This window comes from Oncorhynchus masou, unplaced genomic scaffold, assembly GCF_036934945.1.
Source record: "Oncorhynchus masou masou isolate Uvic2021 unplaced genomic scaffold, UVic_Omas_1.1 unplaced_scaffold_1628, whole genome shotgun sequence".
Lineage (NCBI taxonomy): Eukaryota > Metazoa > Chordata > Actinopteri > Salmoniformes > Salmonidae > Oncorhynchus > Oncorhynchus masou.
In genome coordinates, this window is record NW_027006380.1 from 1 (window position 1) to 25,000 (window position 25,000).

Below are 25,000 nucleotides of genomic sequence, written 5' to 3' on the forward strand. Positions count from 1 at the left end.
CTATTGCTCCTCTATTGTTTTTCAGGCAAAGGAGTGAGCATAGAGATCCTATTAAATTCCTAATTCTATGGGGGGAGGCCAATGACATCACGGGTTCCCATCAGCAGGGCCGGATTAAGAACATTTAGGCCCCTGGACTTTTGGTTTCCTGGCACACCATAGTTTTTTGGTAAACAAATCCCTGCACCAAGATGCCCATTACAATAAAGCCATAATAACATGTGCCATGTGATATAGGCTACAGATGAGCAGAGGCGTTTCTAGGATATCCACACATGGGATTTTGTTGTTGCTGTTGTTGTTGTTGTTGTTGCTGGGTCTGAAAAACAAAAAGCCTTAAAAAAAATGCAATTCTATGTAGTTTACATGACAGAAGACATTAGCTGAATCTTTTTTGATAACACACTCATGACTAAAATGAGTGGCTAATCTGACTGACAAACTGAGATCAATCTAGTCTTCAATTCAAACAAACATTAGCCCAGGCCAATGAAGCGACACACAGATTGTATAATATTTTAGGAGGTAATATACGGTATACAGTATATATATCATAGGATACTAAATAACAGTTCCAGTGACACAGTGACTCACCTAATGATGAAGTTGAAGCCATAGGCTACCACTCACAGTGATGGCCGATGCTCTAATCGTGGAAATAGCCTGTCTCGAGATGAGCTACTTTGAAAAACAGTACTCCTGTTTGCAAAAGGAATTGGGAGTTGTTGATAAAAATACTTTCCATTGGTTCTACAGACAGATTAGTATTTTCGTTCCAAACTGTACGCTTTTCCTGCAGCTGTATTTGAGTCTGAAAAAACAGACAGCCGCAATAAAAAAACAAAAAAAACAAAATAGTTCGGGTGGCCATTTTGATTAATTGTTCAACAGTCTTATGACTTGGGGGGTAGAAGCTGTTTAGAAGCCTCTTGGACCTAGACTTGGTGCTCCGGTACCGCTTGCCGTGCAGTAGCAGAGAGAACAGTCTATGACTAGACTTGGCGCTCCGGTACCGCTTGCCGTGCAGTAGCAGAGAGAACAGTCTATGACTAGACTTGGCGCTCCGGTACCGCTTGCCGTGCAGTAGCAGAGAGAACAGTCTATGACTAGACTTGGTGCTCCGGTACCACTTGCCGTGCGGTAGCAGAGAGAACAGTCCATGACTAGGCTTGGCGCTCCGGTACCGCTTGCCGTGCAGTAGCAGAGAGAACAGTCTATGACTAGACTTGGTGCTCCGGTACCGCTTGCCGTGCGGTAGCAGAGAGAACAGTCCATGACTAGGCTTGGTGTTCCGGTACCGCTTGCCGTGCGGTAGCAGAGAGAACAGTCCATGACTAGACTTGGTGCTCCGGTACCGCTTGCCGTGCGGTAGCAGAGAGAACAGTCCATGACTAGGCTTGGCGCTCCGGTACCGCTTGCCGTGCGGTAGCAGAGAGAACAGTCTATGACTAGACTTGGTGCTCCGGTACCGCTTGCCGTGCAGTAGCAGAGAGAACATAGAACATTCTATGACTTGGGTGACTGGAGTCTTTGACAATTTCTTGGGCCTTCCTCTGACACCGCCTAGTATATAGGTCCTGGATGTCAGGAAGTTTGGCCCCAGTGATGTACTGGGCCGTACTCACCACTCCCTCTGTAGAGTCTTTCGGGCCAGATGCCGAGCAATTGCCATACCAGGCGGTGATGCAACCGGTCAGGATGTTTCCTGATGGTGCAGCTCTAGAACTGTTTTAGGATCTGAGGACCATGCCAAATATTTTCAGTCCTGAGGCAGAAAAGGTGTTGTTGTGCCTTCGCACTGTTTGGTGTGTTTGGACCATGATAGGTTTCATGGTGATGTGGACCTCAAGGAACTTGAAACTCAGACCTGCTCCACTTCAGCCCTGTCGAGCACATGGGGGCCTGCTTGGCCCTCCTATCCCTACAGTCCACGATCAGCTCCTTTGTCTTGCTCACATTGAGGGAGGTTGTTGTCCTGGCACCACACTGCCAGGTCTCTGACGTCCTCCCTATAGGCTCCTCATCATTGTCATTACATTTACATTACATTTAAGTCATTTGGCAGACGCTCTTATCCAGAGCGTACTCTACAAATTGGTGAATTCATAATTTTATGACATCCAGTGGAACAGCCACTATTACAATAGTGCATCTAAATCATTTAAGGGGGGGGTGAGAAGGATTACTTTATCCTATCCTAGGTATTCCTTGAAGAGGTGGGGTTTCAGGTGTCTCCGGAAGGTGGTGATTGACTCCGCTGTCCTGGCGTCATGAGGGAGTTTGTTCCACCATTGGGGGGCCAGAGCAGCGAACAGTTTTGACTGGGCTGAGCGGGGAACTGTACACACACACCATAGAAACCACACACACACCGCAGAACCACACACACACCTTGAAACCACACCGAATTCAAGTTTTCATAACAATCGGAAATCTGTCATTTTGGACACCGATTTTACATTTTTTTATATACCTTTATTTAACTAGGCAAGTCAGTTAAGAACACATTCTTATTTTTAATGACGGCCTAGGAACAGTGGGTTAACTACCTTGTTCAGGGGCAGAACGGCAGATTTTTACCTTGTCAGCTCGGGGGATCCAATCTTGCAACCTTATAGTTAACTAGTCCGAAGCTATAACCACCTGCCTCTCGTTGCACTCCACAAGGAGACTGCCTGTTGTGCCAATGCAGTAAGTCAGGGTAAGTTGCTAGCTAGCATTAAACTTATCTTATAAAAAACAATCAATCATAATCACTAGTTAACTACACATGGTTGATGATATTACTAGATATTACCTAGCGTGTCCTGTGTTGCATATAATCTGACTGAGCATACAAGTATCTAAGTATCTAACTGAGCGGTGGTAGGCAGAAGCAGGCGTGTAAACATTCATTCAAACAGCACCTTGTGCGTTTGCCAGCAGCTCTCCGTTGTGCGCGTCAGGCCTACCACTGTTGTGTTGTCAGCAAACGCAATGATGGAGTTGGAGTCGTGCTTGGCCACGCAGTCGAGGGGCGTAACAGGGAGTACAGGAGGGGACTAAGCAAGCACCCCGAGGGTCCCAGTGTTGAGGATCAGCCGTGGGCAGATGTGTTTTGCCTACCCTTAACACCTGGGGTGGCCCGTCAGGAAGTCCAGGATCCAGTTGCAGAGGGAGATGTTTAGTCCCAGGGTCCTTAGTTTAGTGATGAGCTTTGTGGGTACTATGGTGTTGAACACTGACCTGTAGTCAATGAACAGCATTCTCACATAGGTGTTCCTTTTGTCCAGGTGGGAAAGGGAAGTGTGGAGTGGATTGAGATTGCGTCATCTGTGGATCTTTTGGGGCGGTATGCGGAGTTGGAGTGGGTCTCGGGTTTCTGGCATGATGGCGTTGATGTGAGCCATGACCAGCCTTTCAAAGCACTTCATGGCTACCGACGTGAGTGCTACGGGGCGGTAATCAGTTAGGCAGGTTACCTTCGCTTTCTTGGGCACAGGGACTATGGTGGTCTGCTTGAAACATGTAGGTATTACACATTCGGTCAGGAAAGTTTGAAAATGTCAGTGAAGCGACCATAAGAGGCATTTAACTTTTCTGGTAGGCTAGCATCGATGGGCAGCACACTGGATTTCCTTTATAGTCTGTAATAATTTTCAAGCCCTGCTACATCCGACGAAAAGTGTCAGAGCCGGTGTGTAGCAGGGATTCAATCTTAGTCCTGTATTGAAGCTTTGCCTGTTTGATGGTTTGTCTAAGGGCATAGAGGGATTTCTTATAAGCGTCCGGGGTTTATACCCCATAATGACAAAGCAGAAACAGGTTTTTAGATTTTCTTTGCAAATGCATCCTTTTTCCATTGATCATCCTTGAGATGTTTCCACAACTGGATTTTTAGTCCACTTTTGTAAATGTATTTGATTGGACATGATTTAGGGGCGTGAAGGTGAACGGAAAGGCACTGGCGCGATGAACCACCCTTGCTGTCTCTGCATGGCCTGTTTCCCTCTCTCCACCAGGATTCTCTGCCTCTAACCCTATTACGAGGGCTGAGTCACTGGCTTACTGGTGCTCTTTCAGTTCCTAGGAGGGGTGCGTCACTTGAGTGGATTGAGTCACTGACGTGATCTTCTTGCCCAGGTTTGGTGCCCCCCTTGGGTTCGTGGGGGGAATCTACGTGGGCTATACTCGGCCTTGTCTCAGGGTAGTAGGTTGGTGGTTGAAGATATCCTTCTAGTGGTGTGGTGGCTGTGCTTTGGCAATGTGGGTGGGGTTATATCCGCCTGGTTGGCCCTGTTCGGGGATATTGTCGGACAGGGCCACAGTATCTCCCCTACCCCTCCTGTCTCAGCCTCCAGTATTTATGCTGCAATAGTTTGTGTCGGGGGGCTAGGATCAGTCTGTTATATCTGTGTATTTCTCCTGTCTTATCCGGTGTCCTTTGTGAATTTAACGACGCTCCCTCTAATTCTCTCCCTTTCCCTCTCAGGACCTGAGCTCTAGGACCATCCCTCAGGACTACCTGGCCTGAACTCCTTACTGTCCCCAGTCCACCTGGTCGTGCTGCTGCTCCAGTTTCAACTGTTCTGCCTGCGGCTATGGAACCCTGACCTGTTCACTGGACGTGCTACCTTGTCGCGGACCTGCTGTTTTCTACTCTCTCTCGCTACTGCACCTGCTGTCTCTAACTCTTTGGTAGCATGGCGCTTGCCTTGCCAAAAGGTCGTGGGTTTGATTTCCCGCTGAGGACACACATACCGTCTGCTAAATGGCGTACAATGTATTATATTATATATTTATGTAGCAGTTAGTTCAATACAAATTCAGAGCAGAGTACTTCACATTCATGAACAATACACATTCCTTCACATCCATTACCAATAAAAAGTAAGAAAGATACAAACATTTCTAGACAAATAGATAAATGAAGATAGTGAAACAATAGAACACGGAACACACAATAGAACACGGAACAGACCATGGTAACAGCTCTGAATGATCGGCTATGAAAAGCCAACTGACATTTACTCCTGAGGTGCTGACCTGCTGCGCCCGTCTACAACCACTGTGATTATTATTTGACCCTGCTGGTCATCTATGAACATTTGAACATCTTGGCCATGTTCTGTTATAATATCCACCTGGCACAGCAAGCAGAGGACTGGCCACCCTCAGAGTTTCCTCTAGGTTTCTTCCTAGGTTCCTGCCGTTCTATGGAGTTTTTCCTCGCCACAGCGCTTCTACATCTGCATTACTTGCTGTTTGGGGGTTTAGGCTGGGTTTCTGTTTGTGACATCGGCTGATGTAAAAAAGGGCTTTATACATTTACATTTAAGTCATTTAGCAGACGCTCTTATCCAGAGCGACTTACAAATTTATAAATACATTTGATTGATTGAGACATGAACACATCTGTCTATATAAGGTCCCACAGTTGAAAGTGCATGTCAGAGCAAAAACCAAGCCATGAGGTCGAAGGAATTGTCCGTAGAGTTCTGAGAGGATTGTGTCGAAGCACAGATGATGGAGGCCACTGTGTTCTTGGCTCCTTACAATGCTGCAGAATTTTATTGGTACCCTAAAATCGTGTCTCGGAGCTCTCTGGACAATTCCTTCGAACCTCATGGACTGGTGTGTGCCTTTCCAAATCATGTCCAATCAATTGAATTCACCACAAGAGGACTCGAATCAAGTTGTGGAAACATCTCAATGGAAACAGGATGCATCTTAACATTTTGTGCGTTCTGTGGTCTTACGTGTGCCTTTAAACAAAATGTATGTAGTTCTGTCCTTGAGCTGTTCTTGTCTAATGATGTTCTGTATTATGTCATTCTGTATTATGTTCTGTGTTCTGTTCTTGTCTAATGTAATTCTGTATTACGTTTCATGTTCTGTGTTCTGTGTTCTTGTCTAATGATGTTCTGTATTATGTTTCATGTTCTGTGTTCTTGTCTATTGATGTTCTGTATTATGTTGTTTTTGTATTATGGTTCATGTTTTGTGTGGAACCCCAGGAAGTGTAGCTGCTGCTTTTGCAACAGCTAATGTTGCTTGAGAAATTGCTAAGAAGCTATTCTTTTGTATCTTTTTGACCATTCGGAGGTACTTAATTGTTATCCAGAAATGATTTGATATGGAGATAGAAACAGCTACATTGGGCCTTTAAGAACACAGATAGAGGTGACTGGGGGTGTTGACTAAAGGACTACACAGTGAGTTATATAACAAACACACTGCATGCCCTGGAGGCCCCAGACTATAAATAGGGGACAAGACATATATTCAGCACCTGAACCCACTGAGTATGAATGGTCTTGTCCTAAATGGCACTCTATTTCCTATATTTTTGACCATAGGGATTCAAAGTAGTGCAGTATGTGGGGACTAGAGTGCCATTTGGGAATCAGACTCTCTCTCTCCCCCTCTCTCTCACTCTCTCTCTCCTCTCACACTCTCTGTCCTCTCTCTCTCTCTGTCTCTCTCTGTCTCTGTCTGTCTCTCTCTCCTCTCTCTCTCTCTCTCTCTCTCTCTCTCTCTCTCTCTCTCTCTGTCTGTCTGTCTGTCTCTCCTCTCACACTCTCTCTCTCTCTCTGATGTTTTATTTAGAGTAGAAATCTCACATTGGATGACACTTCAAGGGGTTCACTTTGAAAATACATTCTATTGTCTAAACTTTATATGAAATATTGGGGTGCTCCACATTGAAACTGATATGAGATCTGGAGGTCAGGTGACCAGACCTGAACAGGCCAGCACCGAGGTAAGTGAAGCTGTGTCATGCAATGTGTTTGTGTGTCTGTGTGTCTGTGTGAGATAGAGAGACTGTCTGAACCTCTAAAAAGGCACGACAAAGAAGAGATGCATTGTGGTGCGGCAAACTGAATACAAAAGAAGTCAAACGGTTTAGTCAGTCTTGGACAAAGGGACCCGATGCTATAATTGCAGTAGTGCATCATATGCATCACACGTCATAGTTAGGACTATGGGTGTGTGTGAGTTATTTGGGCTATTTGTGGCAAGGGTTAGACTTAGATCGTAATCAGCTAAGGAGCTCAGCAAAACTGAGGACTTAGGACACACACACACACACACACACACCCTGACCTCCTATAGGTGAAGTACAGAAAAGGGGACACAAACAGTAACATTGTTGTTGTCTATAAATAAGGGCACCTGGTACCGACAACCTGGATGGTAAATGGCTGAGGTTGGTGGTAGCGGAATACATTGCGACTCCATTTTGTTACGTTTTCAATTTAAGCAAAAGAAGAAGACGTTGTGTGCTCTCAGGCAATGAGGGAGTCAAAGGTCATTCCGCTACCCAGGAATAGCAGAGCACCAATTAATGGTTCAAACAGCCGAACAATCAGCCAGTTACAAGTGCTTAGTAAACTTTCGGGGAGAAAAAAAATGTGTGTTTGATCCCAAAAAAAAAGTAATTTTACAGAAAACTAATTAACAACAGACTTCCATCATACTTATAGGGAAGGGTACTCAACATGCTTGGCACTGACACAAGTAACGTATGATTGGTTGAAAGAAATATATAGTAAGAAGGGTTAGGGGGGGGGACACCTAAAACTTCTCAAACAAACCGTTTAAAAAATGCTTTCTACTTCCTCATAAAGGATGACGTTATCCTCCTGAGGAAGTGGAGCCGGCCAATCAGCGGTCGGTATACGCCCACACCATTCCAACACAGGAAAGCTGCTTTCAACATACGTAATTAAAATTTTGGGGAATTAAAACGATTTCACTCAAATTGTAATTAATTATAGACCATATTTCATAGAAATCTAGAAAACTAGACCGTTACTGTAAAGGTTGAGTTTAGGGGGGAAATGCAAAAATAACAGATTTAAACTGTATAACTAATCAATCCACCATAGTACCAGGTGTAAATGAGTAAAAACAAAACAAAATGGCTGAATAAGATATTTGGCTACACAAGTGCCATTTCATTCATACACATGTGTTCCCCCCCACTCCCCCCACTAATCCTGTGTAATGGTGTCAAATACATACTGGAGGAGTTACTGGTTAGCTACAAGTAGCTAGCTTAGCTAACAAACTACCTTCATTGGTCAAGGTGTGCATGACCAGATGACACATCGATGCCCCCACCAAAGCCACAATCCCCATTTCTGTTTAGGTAAGTAGGAGTTGGACATTTTTTTTTTGGGGGGGGGGGGGTCAGAAAAGTAAATTTCCTACAATTCTACACATTTTGCAATTGATTATGACTTGTTCATATGCTTTTTTTTTCGGGGAGGGGGGGCGACTAGGGGGCATGTCCCCCCCATCCACCAGCTGCAATTTCGCCTATGCTGTCATTATAACCAACTATGAGTTCCCTCTCTACCACACCTCCACCGCCCTACCGGTGGGGACCCAGATTGCGGAGGTTGACTAGATGGTTCCGGAGGGGGTGGGTGGATAGCGGACGGTAACTTCAGCACCCACCCGGTGGGGACCCAGATTGCGGAGGTTGACTAGATGGTTCCGGAGGGGGTGGGTGAATAGCGGACGGTAACTTCAGCACCCACCCGGTGGGAAACAGCGACAAGGCCATTCAAGGGAAAATCTTGTGGCCAAAATGGCACACTAATCATACGGGTTGGAACTAAGGTCTGACTGTCACCTTTCAGTTTTAACAGAGTTTTATTTTTTTGTTGCATGATTTTTTGTGACATATTTTGCCCCGTGATTGTTAGGAGGAGAGTGAAGTCTCACAGCCGCCATCTTTGGAAACTGACTAGGAGGGAATAGAGAACTTTCATTATCTAACGGGTTGGGGGGGGGTTTTGTTTCTTTTTTTTATACCAAGAAATCTTTAGTATATATTTTTTTTCCAAGACCTCGAATGACCTGCTATTCTGTACACACGTTAACACAAGTTAACGGTGGACAACACACAAGGAGTCGGTATCGTACAACCTGGAGGAAAAAAGCTCCAATCTGTCGTTTTCTCTCCGGTTCTACCTGAACCTGGACTCTGATCGGTAAGTGTCGGGTTGTAGATTCAAGCCACAATCTTTAGTAGTGTGGTGAGAAAATGTTTATCTGGTTAGCAGCTATTATTATTATTTATTAGCTATTATGGTTAGCCTATTTAGCTAATGTATCATTGATAACGATACGATAGTCAACTAGGACGCCTACAATGTGGATGATGGTTAACTAAGTGAAGTTAACTAGATGTCGGGGAAATGATAATCTTTCCTTTTTTTACTGTTACATTTGAGGATTGATAACTAAAGTATGTAGTTAGCTAATGTGGCTAACCGACTGTAGCTTAGCGGTTAAGCTTGAAGCGAATTGTCTTATTTTAACGTGTAAACATTTTTAACATTAAAACAAACAAAAAATGGCAACTAATGTTAGTTAACTGACAAGACATATTTTTTTACAAAATGCAGACAAGACATGTAGATACTCACATTTTTTTTTAGCTACAGGTATCTGCGTCTTAACACACCTGTGTGTGTAAAACTGAACAACAAACCCCCCCACAAATGTGTTGTCACTGGGGGGGATCCGGTCCACAGTAGCCTGTGTTAAACAGTGTAAGTTACAGTAAGTGTATATTTAGCATTTTGTGAAATATTGGTTGATGTGCTATGAAGAGGACTTTAATGTTTCTACAACTTCACCACCATTGATTCAACGTTTAGATGGGAGTATTTGGCTGTGAGAGCCAATTCATCCTTTTAAACAGAACAAGGTTCATTGGGACTATAAGGAGTAACGTTCATTATGTAAGTGTTTTTTTTAGTCCATTATGGGCTAGTATCAAGCTATCCTCAGTGGTGCCAGCCAGCTAATCCTTTTCTATGTAGTCTTTTTCTTCTTTGACACTCCTTGTTGTTTTTCTCACTGCAACTCCCCCCGCCCCCAAAGCTACTAGCTGGGGGAGTTTCCACTGCAACAATGATCAATATCACGGCACAAGCATGGGACACTGCAGGTGTGTGTATTCATTACGTCCTGCAACGGAAACAGTTTACTGTTTAAGGAAACAAACAACGAAAGGACGAGGGACCTAGCCGAATTTGTCCAAACCCGAAAACGAGAGATTCTGTTGGGAGTAAAAGGTTTATTTGTTGTAGAATCGGTGTAACGAATACACCCCGGTTTCACTACTAAAGTGAAATATTGTACAGCCATGCAATTAATAAGCAACTTGACAAAATCGGTTCTAGTTATTCGGGTATGGCTTCCATGTACGCGTGTATTCATGCTGGCTGGTTTGTGAGTCGCATTCCTAATGTTCTGTGTGTTGACATTGCGTAACATTCTGACTCGACAAGCTCTTCTCTCTTGGCCCTGACTGTGCCTGTTCGCCAGTGTTGGATACTCAAATGGTGACAGAATGTACTTAGAGATTTGTTTTGCCATTATGTTTTTTCATTTGTTAGATAATGACAAGTTGGCAACGACTCCCATTTTCTGTCCTTCCTGCTGCACACCCACGTGGGGTGTTGGGAATGATGACGCAATATATTATTGCGTTTTATAAACAACTTAGCTTTCTAGGAGTCTGAATGTACAGTACAGTAGGCTATATCACAGCCGGCGGTATTCGCTAGTTATCAACACACTAAGAAGGCCTCTCCTGCAATGAATGATTGAATCGTCCGTCACTAGACTAGTGAGAGTTTAGCTACATGGGTAGTAGCTATTTTAAATGTTTTGTAAACAAACACATTATTAAACAATGCAAGGATAGTGGGTTTGATTCTCTGGACCGTCCATACATAAAATATACGAGCGCATGACTGTACTTCGCTTTGGATAAAAAGCGTCTGCTAAATGGCTTATGATCTAGTGAATGATTCGAAACGGCGCGTTGGGCCGTTGAACTAATTCAACCTACATCAGTCAATTAGTTGTGTAATAACTGCCCCCCAATGGGAACGGAATAACGTGGTAATGAACTACAATGACCATAATCCCTTGTGTATAACATAGTTCTTGACTTGATTTCTCAAGTGGATTAATAAGATTTCTCTCTAGAGATCCTCCTGCGCGTTGTCGTGGAGGGGGCCGACTAATTAACTAATTGACTGATGTCGGTTCAATTACTTGATTTCCACGAAGCTTGTTTTTTTTCTCCCGTTTTTTCCCCTCCCCCGTTCCCCGCCTCAGACCTCGTCACTGTTGGCACACTGACTGTGACTGTACTATAGTCTATTGGACTCATACAGCCTCCCTCTCTCTCTCCCAGCCAGAGCCGGTCCACCCCAGGCCCCCCCCCCCCACCGTTAAAATAACATAAAATTGATCAGAAATGCAGTGTAGACATCGTTAATGTTGTACATATTTATTTATTTAACCAGGTAGGCTAGTTGAGAACAAGTTCTCATTTACAATTGCGACCTGGCCAAGATTAAAGCAAAGCAGTGTGACACAGACAACAACACAGAGTTACACATGGAGTAAACAATTAACAAGCCAATAACACAATAAACAAGTCAATGACACAGTAGAAAAAAGAAAGTCTATATACATTGTGTGCAAAAGGCATGAGGAGGTAGGCAATAAATAGGTCATAGGAGCTAATAATTACAATTTAGCAGATTAACACTGGAGTGATAAATGAGCAGATGATGATGTGCAAGTAGAGATACTGGTGTGCAAAAGAGCAGAAAAGTAAATTAAAAACAGTATGGGGATGAGGTAGGTAGATTGGGTGGGCTATTTACAGATGGACTATGTACAGCTGCAGCGATCGGTTAGCTGCTCAGAAAGCTGATGTTTAAAGTTGGTGAGGGAAATAAAAGTCTCCAACTGCAGCGATTTTTGCAATTCGTTCCAGTCACTGGCAGCAGAGAACTGGAAGGAACGGAGGCCAAATTAGGTGTTGGCTTGATTAGGTGTTGGATGTTCAGTGAGATATACCTGCTGGAGCGCGTGCTACAGGTGGGTGTTGTTATCATGACCAGTGAACTGAGATAAGGCGGAGCTTTACCTAGCATAGACTTATAGATGACCTGGAGCCAGTGGTTCTGGCGATGAATATGTAGCGAGGGCCAGCCGACTAGGGCATACAGGTCGCAGTGGTGGGTGGTATAAGGTGATTTGGTAACAAAACGGATGGCACTGTGATAGACTGCATCCAGTTTGCTGAGTAGAGTATTGGAAACTATTTTGTAGATGACTTCGCCGAAGTCGAGGATTGATAGGATAGTCAATTTTACTAGGGTAAGTTTGGCGGCGTGAGTGAAAGAGGCTTTGTTGCGAAATAGAAAGCCGATTCTAGATTTGATTTTGGATTAGAGATGTTTACAGTCAAGCCAGACACTTAGGTATTTATAGATGTCCACATATTCTAGGTCGGGACCATCCAGGGTGGTGATGCTAGTCGGGCGTGCGGGTGCAGGCAGCAGAGCCTGCAGAACGGTTGAGGAGCGTGCATTTGGTTTTTACTAGCGTTTAAGAGCAAATAAATTAATAAAAAATCCTACAATGTGATTTTCGTTTTGTCTGTCATAGTGGAAGTGTACCTATGATGAAAATTACAGGCCTCTCTCATCTTTTTAAGTGGGAGAACTTGCACAATTCATGGCTGATTAAATACTTTTTTTTGCCCCACTGTATATATAGATAGCAATATTGGGCCTATATGAATTGTAGCTGCTTTTGAGGCTCATGTTATACTCTATAAACACCTAGTTAACCCTGTAAAGACATATTTTTATTTTTATTAAAAAAATCTAAATCTATATACAAAAGCCTGTAATTTTTAAAATGACATTCATTTGTGCAATATTAGGGTTCTACATTTAAATTAAAGTCAGTGTTTCAGTCTTTCTGCTGCAGTCCTTTATTTAGCTTCCACGCCCCAAAACAACACAAAATAATGTTTCTGTCGGGGTGCACTTTGATGATGCTAGAACACTCTCTCTCTCTTCTTGTGTTTTTACTTTTGAGTGTATAGAAGTGGGGTCCTGAGTCCTGAGCTGCCATGATCTGGCCACCTGGGCAAGGTGTGTCTTTTTGCGATAATTCCACCAATTGACCCTGCTGCCCCACACACACACACAGTTGGTCCCGTCCTGGGAAGACCCTACAAAAGAATATTCAAAGCTGAATTCTTACATTTTTGAGGAAAGAACATTTATGTCCGATCACCAGAAAGATGATATTTGTGTAATGGACCAACTGTCACTCTGTCACTCTAGTGACAGGAGGATAGTCAGCACTGATGTCAGCAACAACATGTACCTAGGGCCCTGAAGACTGAGCTAGCCAGCTGCAAAACAACGACGTAGGAAGCCATTTTGTTTGTATTGGTATTTAGCTACAGTGCCGTGAAAGAATTTGCCCCCTTTTGTTACAGAATATTATCTGATCATCAACCAAAACCTAATATTAGATCAAGGGCACCTGAGTGAACAAATAACACAACAATTTACATACTACTTTAATTTATTTCATTAACAAAGTTGTGCAACACACAATGTCGCTGTGTGAGAAGTATTTGCTCCCTTAATACCTGCCACCTTTTTTAGCTGCAATGACTCGACTCAAACGCTTCCTCAAACGCTTCCTCAAACGCTTCCTCCCACGCTTCCTCCCACGCTTCCTCAAACGCTTCCTCCCACGCGTCCTCCCACGCGTCCTCAAACGCTTACTCCCACGCTTCCTCCCACGCTTCCTCCCACGCTTCTTCCCACGCTTCCTCAAACGCTTCCTCAAACGCTTCCTCCCACGCTTTCGACTCAAACGCTTCCAATAGTTGGTGATCAGTCTCTAACGTAATGGAAGAGGAATTCTGGCCCGTTCCATGCAGAACGGCTGTAACTCAGCACGTTTTCAAGCATGAACCGCTTTGTCTCATGTCCTGCCGCAACATCTCATTTGGGATGAGGTCAGGACTTTGACCAGGGCCATTTGGGATGAGGTTAGGACTTTGACCAGGGCCAATTGGGATGAGGTCAGGACTTTGACCAGGGCCATTTGGGATGAGGTTAGGACTTTGACCAGGGCCAATTGGGATGAGGTCAGGACTTTGACCAGGGTTATTTGGGATGAGGTTAAGACTTTGACCAGGGCCAATTGGGATGAGGTCAGGACTTTGACCAGGGTCATTTGGGATGAGGTTAGGACTTTGACCAGGGCCAATTGGGATGAGGTTAGGACTTTGACCAGGGTCATTCCAAAACTTCACATTTTTGTTGCCTTTTCAACCATTTTTTGTAGACTTGATTGTGTGGATCATTGTCTTGCTGCATGACCCAGCTGTGCTTCAGCTCAGAGACGGAGGGCTTGACCTTGTCCTGCAGAGTCTCTGATACGGATCAGAATTCATGGGTCCTTCTAAGGCACCTTTAAAAAAAACAATGTCTCACGCTTTACAATGTGAAATGTTACTTTTTGGCTCTGTGATGCAAGCTAACTATTACATTATATGAATTTTGTGAATTGTGCCCCCTCCCAAAAAAACAAGAAAATGAAAACATTTAGAAAGATTATTATTATTTTTTTTTTAAGTTAAAGGGGGATACCTAGTCAGTTGTACAACGAAATGCATTCAACTGAAATGTCTTCTACATTTAACCCAACCCCTCTGAATCAGAGAGGTGCGGAGGGCTGCCTTAATCGACATCCAAGTCATCGGCGCCCGGGGAACAGGGGGTTAACTGCCTTGTTCAGGGGCAGAATGACAGATTTTTACCATGTCACCTCGGGGATTCAATCCAGCAACCTTTCGGTTACTGGTCCAACACTCTAACCACTAGGCTACCTGCCCCCCCTACACTCTAACCACTAGGTTACCTGCCCCCCCTACACTCTAACCACTAGGTTACCTGCCCCCCCTACACTCTAACCACTAGGTTACCTGCCCCCCCTACACTCTAACCACTAGGCTACCTGCCCCCCCTACACTCTAACCACTAGGCTACCTGCAGCCCCTACACCCTTACCACTAGGATACCTGCCCCCCTACACTCTAACCACTAGGCTACCTGCCCCCTACACTCTAACCACTAGGTTACCTGCCCCCCTACACTCTAACCACTAGGCTACCTGCCCCCTACACTCTAACCACTAGGCTACCTGCCGTCCCCTACACTCTAACCACTAGACTACCTGCCCCCCTACACTTTAACCACTAGGCTACCTGCCCCCCTACACTCTAACCACTAGGCTACCTGCCCCCCTACACTCTAACCACTAGGCTACCTGCCCCCCTACACTCTAACCACTAGGCTACCTGCCCCCCTACACTCTAACCACTAGGCTACCTGCCCCCCCTACACTCTAACCACTAGGCTACCTGTCCCCCTACACTCTAACCACTATGCTACCTGCCGCCCTACACTCTAACCACTAGGCTACCTGCCGCCCCTACACTCTAACCACTAGACTACCTGCCCCCCTACACTCTAACCACTAGGCTACCTGCCGCCCCTACACTCTAACCACTAGGCTACCTGCCGCCCCTACACTCTAACCACTACGCTACCTGCCCCCGCTACACTCTAATCACTAGACTACGTGCCCCCCCTACACTCTAACTACTAGGCTACCTGCCGCCCTACACTCTAACCGCTAGGCTACCTGCCTCCCCTACACTCAAACCGCTAGTCTACCTGCCTCCCCTACACTCTAACCACTAGGCTACCTGCCTCCCCTACACTCTAACCACTAGGCTACCTGCCGCCCCTACACTCTAACCACTAGGCTACCTGCTGCCCCTACACTCTAACCACTAGGCTACCTGCCTCCCCTACACTCTAACCACTAGACTACCTGCCGCCCTACACTCTAACCACTAGGCTACCTGCCACACCTACACTCTAACCACTAGGCTACCTACCGCCCCTACACTCTAACCACTAGGCTACCTGCCTCCCCTACACTCTAACCACTAGACTACCCTGCCGCCTCTACACTCTAACCACTAGGCTACCTGCCGTCCCTACACTCTAACCACTAGGCTACCTGCCATCCCTACACTCTAACCACTAGGCTACCTACCGCCCCTACACTCTAACCACTAGGCTACCTACCGCCCCTACACTAACCACTAGGCTACCTGCCTCCCCTACACTCTAACCACTAGGCTACCTACCGCCCCTACACTATAACCACTAGGCCACCTGCCATCCCTACACTCTAACCACTAGGCTACCTGCCATCCCTACACTCTAACCACTAGGCTACCTACCGCCCCTACACTCTAACCACTAGGCTACCTGCCTCCCCTACACTCTAACCACTAGGCCACCTGCCGCCTCTACACTCTAACCACTAAGGCTCTATTCCCCCATACACTCTAACCACTAGGCTCCATGCCCCCATACACTCTAACCACTAGTCTACCTGCCCCCCCTACACTCTAACCACTAGGCTACCTGCCGCCTCTACACTCTAACCACTAGGCTACCTGCCGTCCCCACACTCTAACCACTAGGCTACCTGCCGTCCCTACACTCTAACCACTAGGCTACCTACCGCCCCTACACTCTAACCACTAGGCTACCTGCCTCCCCTACACTCTAACCACTAGGCCACCTGCCGCCTCTACACTCTAACCACTAAGGCTCTATTCCCCCATACACTCTAACCACTAGGCTCCATGCCCCCATACACTCTAACCACTATTCTACCTGCCCCCCCTACACTCTAACCACTAGGCTACCTGCCGCCTCTACACTCTAACCACTAGGCTACCTGCCGTCCCTACACTCTAACCACTAGGCTACCTGCCGTCCCTACACTCTAACCACTAGGCTACCTACCGCCCCTACACTCTAACCACTAGGCTACCTGCCTCCCCTACACTCTAACCACTAGGCTACCTGCCGCCTCTACACTCTAACCACTAGGCTACCTGCCGCACCTACACTCTAACCACTAGGCTACCCTGCCGCCTCTACACTCTAACCACTAGGCTACCCTGCCGCCTCTACACTCTAACCACTAGGCTACCTGCCGCACCTACACTCTAACCACTAGGCTACCCTGCCGCCTCTACACTCTAACCACTAGGCTACCTGCCGCACCTACACTCTAACCACTAGGCTATCTACCGCCTCTACACTCTAACCACTAGGCTACCTGCCGCACCTACACTCTAACCACTAGGCTACCTGCCGCCCCATTCATGAAAACCTATTAAGTAAGCAGAGTGAGCCCATTGTTTTCTGACAAAGGACATGATGTTTCTGTTTCTGGTTTCTCCTGCTAAAACATTTGTCTGTTTTGATAAATATTGCACCAATAAAGTCTCTCTCTCTGTCTGTCTCCCCTCTCTGTCTCCCTCCCACTCTGTCTCCCTCCCCTCCCTCTCTGTCTCCCTCCCCTCTCTGTCTCCCTCCCTCCCCTCTCTGTCTCTCTCCCTCTCTGTCTCCTCCCCTCTCTGTCTCCCCCTCTCCCCTCTCTGTCTCTCCCTCTCTGTCTCCCTCCCTCCCCTCTCTGTCTCTCTCCCTCTCTGTCTCCCTCCCTCCCCTCTCTGTCTCTCTCCCTCTCTGTCTCCCCCTCGCTGTCTCCCTCTCTCTCTCTCCCTCCAGGTGCCCATGCTCCGGCCCCTCCACTCCAGCAGATGAGTCGTCGACTGCTCTGGCGTAGACGCAGCCGCGCTCCAACGCCCAGATAGTCCCCTGGTCCTGCCCCCCGCCCTGCCGGGAGACAGCAGACTGCATTACCCAGCATGCCCTCCTCTGTGCGGGCGGGCAGCCTAAAGGACCCGGAGGTAGCTGAGCTGTTCTTCAAGGAAGACCCAGAGAAACTGTTCTCTGACCTCCGAGAGATAGGACATGGCAGCTTCGGAGCCGTCTACTTTGTATGTGCACACACACACACACACACACACACACACACACACACACACACACACACTTCTCTGCTCCCTCGCCCTGTCAGTTCAAGGAGGCACTTCGTCATCTTTATTGATACAACAGGGCAGGCTCAAGTCTATCTCTAGCAGCCCTAAAACAGGGCACTGTCCTGTAATAGTCCTCCTGTAATAGTCCTCCTGTAATAGTCCTCCTGTAATAGTCCTGTAATAGTCCTCCTGTAATAGTCCTCCTGTAATAGTCCGTCCTCCTGTAATAGTCCTCCTGTCCTCCTGTAATAGTTCTGTAATAGTCCTCCTGTAATAGTCCTCCTGTAATAATCCACCTGTAATAGTCCTCCTGTAATAGTCCTCCTGTAATAGTCCTCCTGTAATAGTCCTCCTGTAATAGTCCTCCTGTCCTCCTGTAATAGTCCTCCTGTAATAGTCCTCCTGTAATAGTCCTCCTGTAGTAGTCCTGTAATAGTCCTCCTGTAATAGTCCTCCTGTAATAGTCCTCCTGTAATAGTCCTCCTGTAATAGTCCACCTGTAATAGTCCTCCTGTAATAGTCCTCTTGTAGTAGTCCTCCTGTAATAGTCCTCTTGTAATAGTCCACCTGTAATAGTCCTCTTGTAATAGTCCACCTGTAATAGTCCTCTTGTAATAGTCCACCTGTAATAGTCCTCCTGTAATAATCCTCCTGTAACGGTCCTCCTGTAATAGTCCTCCTGTAATAGTCCTCTTGTAATAGTCCTCCTGTAATAGTCCTCTTGTAATAGTCCACCTGTAATAGTCCTCCTGTAATAATCCTCCTGTAACGGTCCTCCTGTAATAGTCCTCCTGTAATAGTCCTCCTGTAATAGTCCTCCTGTAATAGTCCTCCTGTCCTCCTGTAATAGTCCTCCTGTAATAGTCCTCCTGTAATAATCTTCCTGTAACGGTCCTCCTGTAATAGTCCTCCTGTAATAATCCTCCTGTAATAGTCCTCCTGTCCTCCTGTAATAGTCCTCCTGTAATAGTCCTCCTGTAATAGTCCTCCTGTAATAGTCCTCCTGTAATAGTCCTCCTGTCCTCCTGTAATAGTCCTCCTGTAATAGTCCTCCTGTAATAGTCCTCCTGTAACGGTCCTCCTGTAATAGTCCTCCTGTAATAGTCCTCCTGTAATAGTCCTCCTGTCCTCCTGTAATAGTCCTCCTGTAATAGTCCTCCTGTAATAGTCCTCCTGTAATAGTCCTCCTGTAATAGTCCTCCTGTCCTCCTGTAATAGTCCTCCTGTAATAGTCCTCCTGTAATAGTCCTCCTGTAATAGTCCTCCTGTCCTCCTGTAATAGTCCTCCTGTAATAGTCCTCCTGTCCTCCTGTAACAGGCCTCTTGTCCCGCCTGTGTTCTCTGTGTTTAAGGCGCGGGATGTACGATCTACAGAGGTGGTGGCCATCAAGAAGATGTCTTATAGTGGAAAGCAGTCCAACGAGGTGAGACAGACACGTTATGTACTATATTTATTACCTTTATTTGATAGGGGACAACATAAAGAGAAGTCTCAGTACACTTGAGAAATGATTATGTTAAAGCATACACACTCCGATACAAATGTGTGAGCTGAACACACACACACACACACCCACATCGTCTCACACTCCAAGGTCACCCCACGGCTCTCTCACACACTCTCACTCTCGCCTTGCTTCTGCTCCTAATGACAGAGTAGCTGTTCTTGGATTAAGACCTAATCTGTGTACGATGAGAGTCGCCCACCAGGAGACCGAAGGCAGACAGGAACATGCCACACATGAGATATACATGAGACATACGTTTTTTTGAAGAAGATCTACAATGTTGTCTTTAGGTTGTGTTCATTCAGAGGGGGCGAGGTGTTCACTTTGCACTCGTATTTACCCAGGTATGTTGGTTGATTTAAAGAACCAATGTCTCCACTGAAGTAAATGAAAAGCAGTCTGCGTCTTTTATAGTTTATTTTTAAAATACTCTCTCCTCCACCTCTTTTGCTCGCTCTCTGCTCTCTGCTCTCTCCCCTCTTTTCTCTCTCCTTCTCCCTTTCTTTTTTCTCTCCTTCTCCACTCTTTTCTCTCTCCTTCTCCTCTCTTTTCTCTCTCCTTCTCCCCTCTTTTCTCTCTCCTTCTCCTCTTTTCTCTCTCCTTCTCCCCCTCTTTTCTCTCTCCTTCTCCTCTTTTCTCTCTCCTTCTCGTCTCTTTTCTCTCTCCTTCTCTACCTCTTTTCTCTCTCCTTCTCCTCCTCTTTTCTCTCTCCTTCTCCCCCTCTTTTCTCTCTCCTTCTCGTCTCTTTTCTCTCTCCTTCTCCTCACTTTTCTCTCTCCTTCTCCTCTCTTTTCTCTCTCCTTCTCCTCTCTTTTCTCTCTCCTTCTCCTCTCTTTTCTCTCTCCTTCTCCTCTTTTCTCTCTCCTTCTCCCCCTCTTTTCTCTCTCCTTCTCTACCTCTTTTCTCTCTCCTTCTCCTCTCTTTTCTCTCTCCTTCTCTACCTCTTTTCTCTCTCCTTCTCCCCCTCTTTTCTCTCTCCTTCTCCCCCTCTTTTCTCCCTCCTTCTCCTCTCTTTTCTCTCTCCTTCTCTACCTCTTTTCTCTCTCCTTCTCCCCCTCTTTTCTCTCTCCTTCTCCTCTCTTTTCTCTCTCCTTCTCCTCTCTTTTCTCTCTCCTTCTCCTCTCTTTTCTCTCTCCTTCTCCTCTCTTTTCTCTCTCCTTCTCCTCTCTTTTCTCTCTCCTTCTCCTCTCTTTTCTCTCTCCTTCTCCTCTCTTTTCTCTCTCCTTCTCTACCTCTTTTCTCTCTCTCCTCTCTTTTCTCTCTCTCCTCTCTCCTTCTCTACCTCTTTTCTCTCCCCTTCTCTACCTCCTTTCTCTCTCCTTCTCCTCTCTTTTCTCTCTCCTTCTCCTCTCTTTTCTCTCTCCTTCTCCTCTCTTTTCTCTCTCCTTCTCCTCTCTTTTCTCTCTCCTTCTCCCCTATTTTCTCTCTCCTTCTCCCCTATTTTCTCTCTCCTTCTCCTCTCTTTTCTCTCTCCTTCTCCTCTTTTCTCTCTCCTTCTCCCCTCTTTTCTCTCTCCTTCTCCCCTGCTCTTTTACTCTCTTCAATCTCTCTAAATTCTCTCTTTCTTTTCTTTCTTTCTCAATAATTATCACCCCATTTTCAAGGCTTCCTTGTCTAGTTAAGATTATTGAATTCTTGGTAAATGTACAATTTCTGCCTTAAAAAAAAATCTGATAAATGTATTTTGAATGTAAACCAATCAGGTTTGTTCCTATTACAGCAACCACTTTAGTTGTCTGTGCATATTTGTAAACAACAGCTGGTGCACGAAATCTAATGAAGTCTCTAGATTTTGCTCGCCTGAAGTAGAGTATATTGTGATAAACTGCAGGCCACACTACTTGCCTAGAGAGTTTTCAGCTATACTTATCATGGCTGTTTATTTACCACCACAGACAGATGCTGTCACTAAGACCGCACTCAGTCAGCTGTATAAGGAAATAAGCAAACAGGAAACCAGTCAACCAGAGGCGGCGCTCCTAGTGGCCGGAGACTTTAATGCAGAGAAACTTAAATCAGTTCTACCAAATCTCTATCAACATGTTAAATGTGCAACCAGAGGGGAAAAAAAATTCTAGATCAATTGTACTCCACACACAGAGACGCGTACAAAGCTCTCCCTCGCCCTCTATTTGGTAAATCCAACCACAACTCCATACTCCTGATTCTTGCTTACAAGCGAAAATTAAAGCAGGAAGCACCAGTGACTCGGTTTATAAACAAGTGGTCAGGTGAAGCAGATGCTAAACTACAGGACTGTTTTGCAGCACAGACTGGAATGTGTTCTGGGATTCCTCCGATGACATTGAGGAGTACACCACATCAGTCACTGGCTTCATCAATAAGTGCATTGAGGACGTCGTCCCCACAGTGACTGTACGTACATACCCCAACCAGAAGTCATGGATTACAGGCAACATCCGCATCGAGCTAAAGGCTAGAGCTGCCGCTTTCAAGGTGCGGGACTCTAACCCGGAAGCTTATTAGAAATCCTGTTATGCCCTCCGACGAACCATCAAACAGGCAAAGCATCAATACAGGGCTAAGATTGAGTCGTACTACAGTGGCTCTGACGCTCGTCGAATGTGGCAGAACTTGCAAACTATTACAGACCACTAAGGGAGGCACAGCCGCGAGCTGCCCAGTGACACGAGCCTACCAGACGAACTAAATCACTTCTATGCTCGCTTCGAGGCAAGCAAAACTGAGGCATGCATGAGAGCATCAGCTGTTCCAGACGACTGTGTGATCACGCTCTCCATAGCTGACGTGACTAAGACCTTTAAACAGGTCAACATACACAAGGCTGCGGGGCCAGACGGATTACCAGGACGTGTACTCCGGGCATGTGCTGACCAACTGGCAGATGTCTTCACTGACATTTTTAGTCTGTAATACCAACATGCTTCAAGCAGACCACCATAGTCCCTGTGCCCAAGAACACAAAGGCAACCTGCCTAAATGACTACAGACCCGTAGCACTCACGTCCGTAGCCATGAAGTGCTTTGAAAGGCTGGTGTTGATGTGAGCCATAACCAGAAACCCTAGTCCCACTCCAACCTGCATACCGCCCAAACAGATCCACAGATGATACAATCTCGATTGCACTCCACACTGCCCTTTCCCACCTGGACAAAAGGAACACCTACGTGAGAATGCTATTCATTGACTACAGCTCAGCGTTCAACGCCGTAGTGCCCTCAAAGCTCCTCACCAAGCTAAGGAACCTGAGACTAAATACCTCCCTCTGCAACTGGATCCTGGACTTCCTGTCAGGCCGCCCCCAGGTGGTGAGGGTAGGTAGCAACACATCTGCCACGCTGATCCTCAACACTGGAGCTCCCCAGGGGTGCGTGTTCAGTCCCCTCCTGTACTCCCTGTTCACCCACGACTGTATGGCCAGGCACGACTCCAACACCATCATTAAGTTTGCTGTTGACACAACAGTGGTAGGCCTGATCACCGACAACGACGAGACAGCCTATAGGGAGGAGGTCAGAAACCTGGCCAGGTGGTGCCAGAATAACAACCTATCCCTCAACGGAACCAAGACTAGGGAAATTATTGTGGACTACAGGAAAAGGAGCACCGAGCATGCCCCCATTCTCATCGACAGGGCTGTAGTGGAGCAGGTTGAAAGCTTCAAATTCCTTGGTGTCCACATCAACAACAAACTAGGTTGGTCCAAACACACCAAGACAGTCGTGAAGAGGGCACGACAAAGCCTATTCCCCCTCAGGAAACTAAAAAGATTTGGCATGGGTCCTGAGATCCTCAAACGGTTCTACAGCTGCAACATCGAGAGCATCCTGACTGGTTGCATCACTGCCTGGTACGGCAAGTGCTCGGCCTCCATCCGCAAGACACTTCATAGGGTTGTGCGTACGGACCAGTACATCACTGGGGCCAAGCTGCCTGCCATCCAGGACCTCTACACCAGCTTTTAGTTTGAATGCACCGCATTGCTGGAACAAAATTAAAAATCGATTCCATCTTGATGTTGTGGTGCCGTTTAGGCAATTTAAGTAATTGATTTGGGGAGGAATGTATCTGTTATTCTGGGTGATTTGTGATGATTTATTTGTGCTTCCCATGACTGTGTTTTTGCATTTTTATATGTATAAAGTGTATGTTCATATTGAATTATACAATATATTATCATTCAAAATTTTTATTGAATTTTTAAAATAAATGTTAAATAAAACATTTTCATTCTCTCTCACACACACACACAGAAATGGCAGGACATCATAAAAGAGGTGAAGTTTCTCCAGAGGATTCAACATCCCAACAGCATAGAGTACAAGGGCTGCTACCTACGAGAACACACAGCATGGGTAAGACACACACACACACACACACACACACACACACACACACACACACACTGGACTTTGGAGGACTACTACCAAGAACACACACGATAACACACACTTTCTTAGCCCCTTTCTCTTAATGTTCTGTTGTCATAATGTGTTCTGTGTGTTCTGTGTTCTCTGTGTTCTGTGTTCTCTCTGTGTCCAGTTAGTGATGGAGTACTGTCTGGGTTCAGCCTCTGATGTTCTAGAAGGTAAGACATTTTTAAAAAACAACAGCTGTTCTATTTGACATGTATTCTCCTGCGTCAAGTCAACTTAGACTGTGTGTTTTGATTCCGTTACGCTCAACTTGTTTAATCCTTAGCAAATGTTTTCTGAAATATTCTCTCCCCGATTTAGTTCATAAAAAGCCTCTTCAGGAAATGGAGATCGCGGCCATTACCCATGGTGCTTTGCAGGGTTTGGCCTACCTTCACTCCCACAACATGATTCACAGGTGAAGGTTTACCTGACAGTTTGAAGCATGGTGATTACATCACACCTACTAACCCAGTGGTTCTCTGTCTGTCTGTCTGTCTGTCTGTCTGTCTGTCTGTCTGTCCTCTCTCGCTGTCTTTCTCGCTGTCTCTCTCTCTCTGCCTTTCTCTGTCTCTCTCTCCCTCTCTCTCTCTGTCTCTCTCTCTGTCTCTCTCTCTCTCTCTGCCTTTCTCTGTCTCTCTCTCCCTCTCTCTCTCTGTCTCTCTCTCTCTCTCTCTCTCTCTCTCTGTCTCTCTCTCTCTCTCTCTGTCTCTCTGTCTCTCTCTGTCTCTCTGTCTCTCTCTGTCTCTCTGTCTCTCTCTCTGTCTCTCTCTCTGTCTCTCTCTCACTCCCCCTCCCTCCCACCTCTCTCTCTCTCTCTCTCCCTCTCTCCCTCTCTCCCTCTCTCCCTCTCTCTCTCCCTCTCTCTCTTCCCCCCCCCCATCCCCTCCCAGAGACATCAAAGCAGGTAACATCCTACTGACAGAGCCAGGTCAGGTCAAGCTTGCTGACTTTGGCTCCGCCTCCATCGCTTCCCCAGCCAACTCCTTCGTGGGGACGCCATATTGGTGAGGGACAGCAGAGACAGACAAGTCACGGGGGTCTACCAGGCGGCAAGCTTTGACCACATGACAGTTTTTAATTCGATACATTATGCAAAATGTTCAATGATTGTAATTGATCCCCCCCCTCACCTCGCCCCATTCTCTGCAGGATGGCCCCAGAGGTGATCTTGGCCATGGACGAGGGCCAGTATGACGGAAAGGTGGATGTCTGGTCCCTTGGGATCACCTGTGTCGAGCTAGGTAAAGTTGGTTTTCCATCATTTATATGTGTA

At 46.2% G+C, this 25,000-nt stretch overlaps 1 protein-coding gene across 1 annotated transcript in view; it reads left to right on the plus strand.

The window, feature by feature from the left end:
- The first annotated feature begins 8,362 nt into the window (after nucleotides 1-8,362).
- Nucleotides 8,363-25,000, plus strand: part of LOC135531532 (serine/threonine-protein kinase TAO1-like) — a 44,713-nt gene continuing 28,075 nt past the window's right edge. Inside the window, 8 exon segments of the mRNA XM_064959553.1 lie at nucleotides 8,363-8,984; nucleotides 17,505-17,776; nucleotides 19,171-19,242; nucleotides 23,563-23,664; nucleotides 23,852-23,897; nucleotides 24,046-24,142; nucleotides 24,618-24,731; nucleotides 24,877-24,968. Of these exon segments, the coding sequence (XP_064815625.1) occupies nucleotides 17,645-17,776; nucleotides 19,171-19,242; nucleotides 23,563-23,664; nucleotides 23,852-23,897; nucleotides 24,046-24,142; nucleotides 24,618-24,731; nucleotides 24,877-24,968 (655 nt within the window). The 5' untranslated portion in view covers nucleotides 8,363-8,984; nucleotides 17,505-17,644.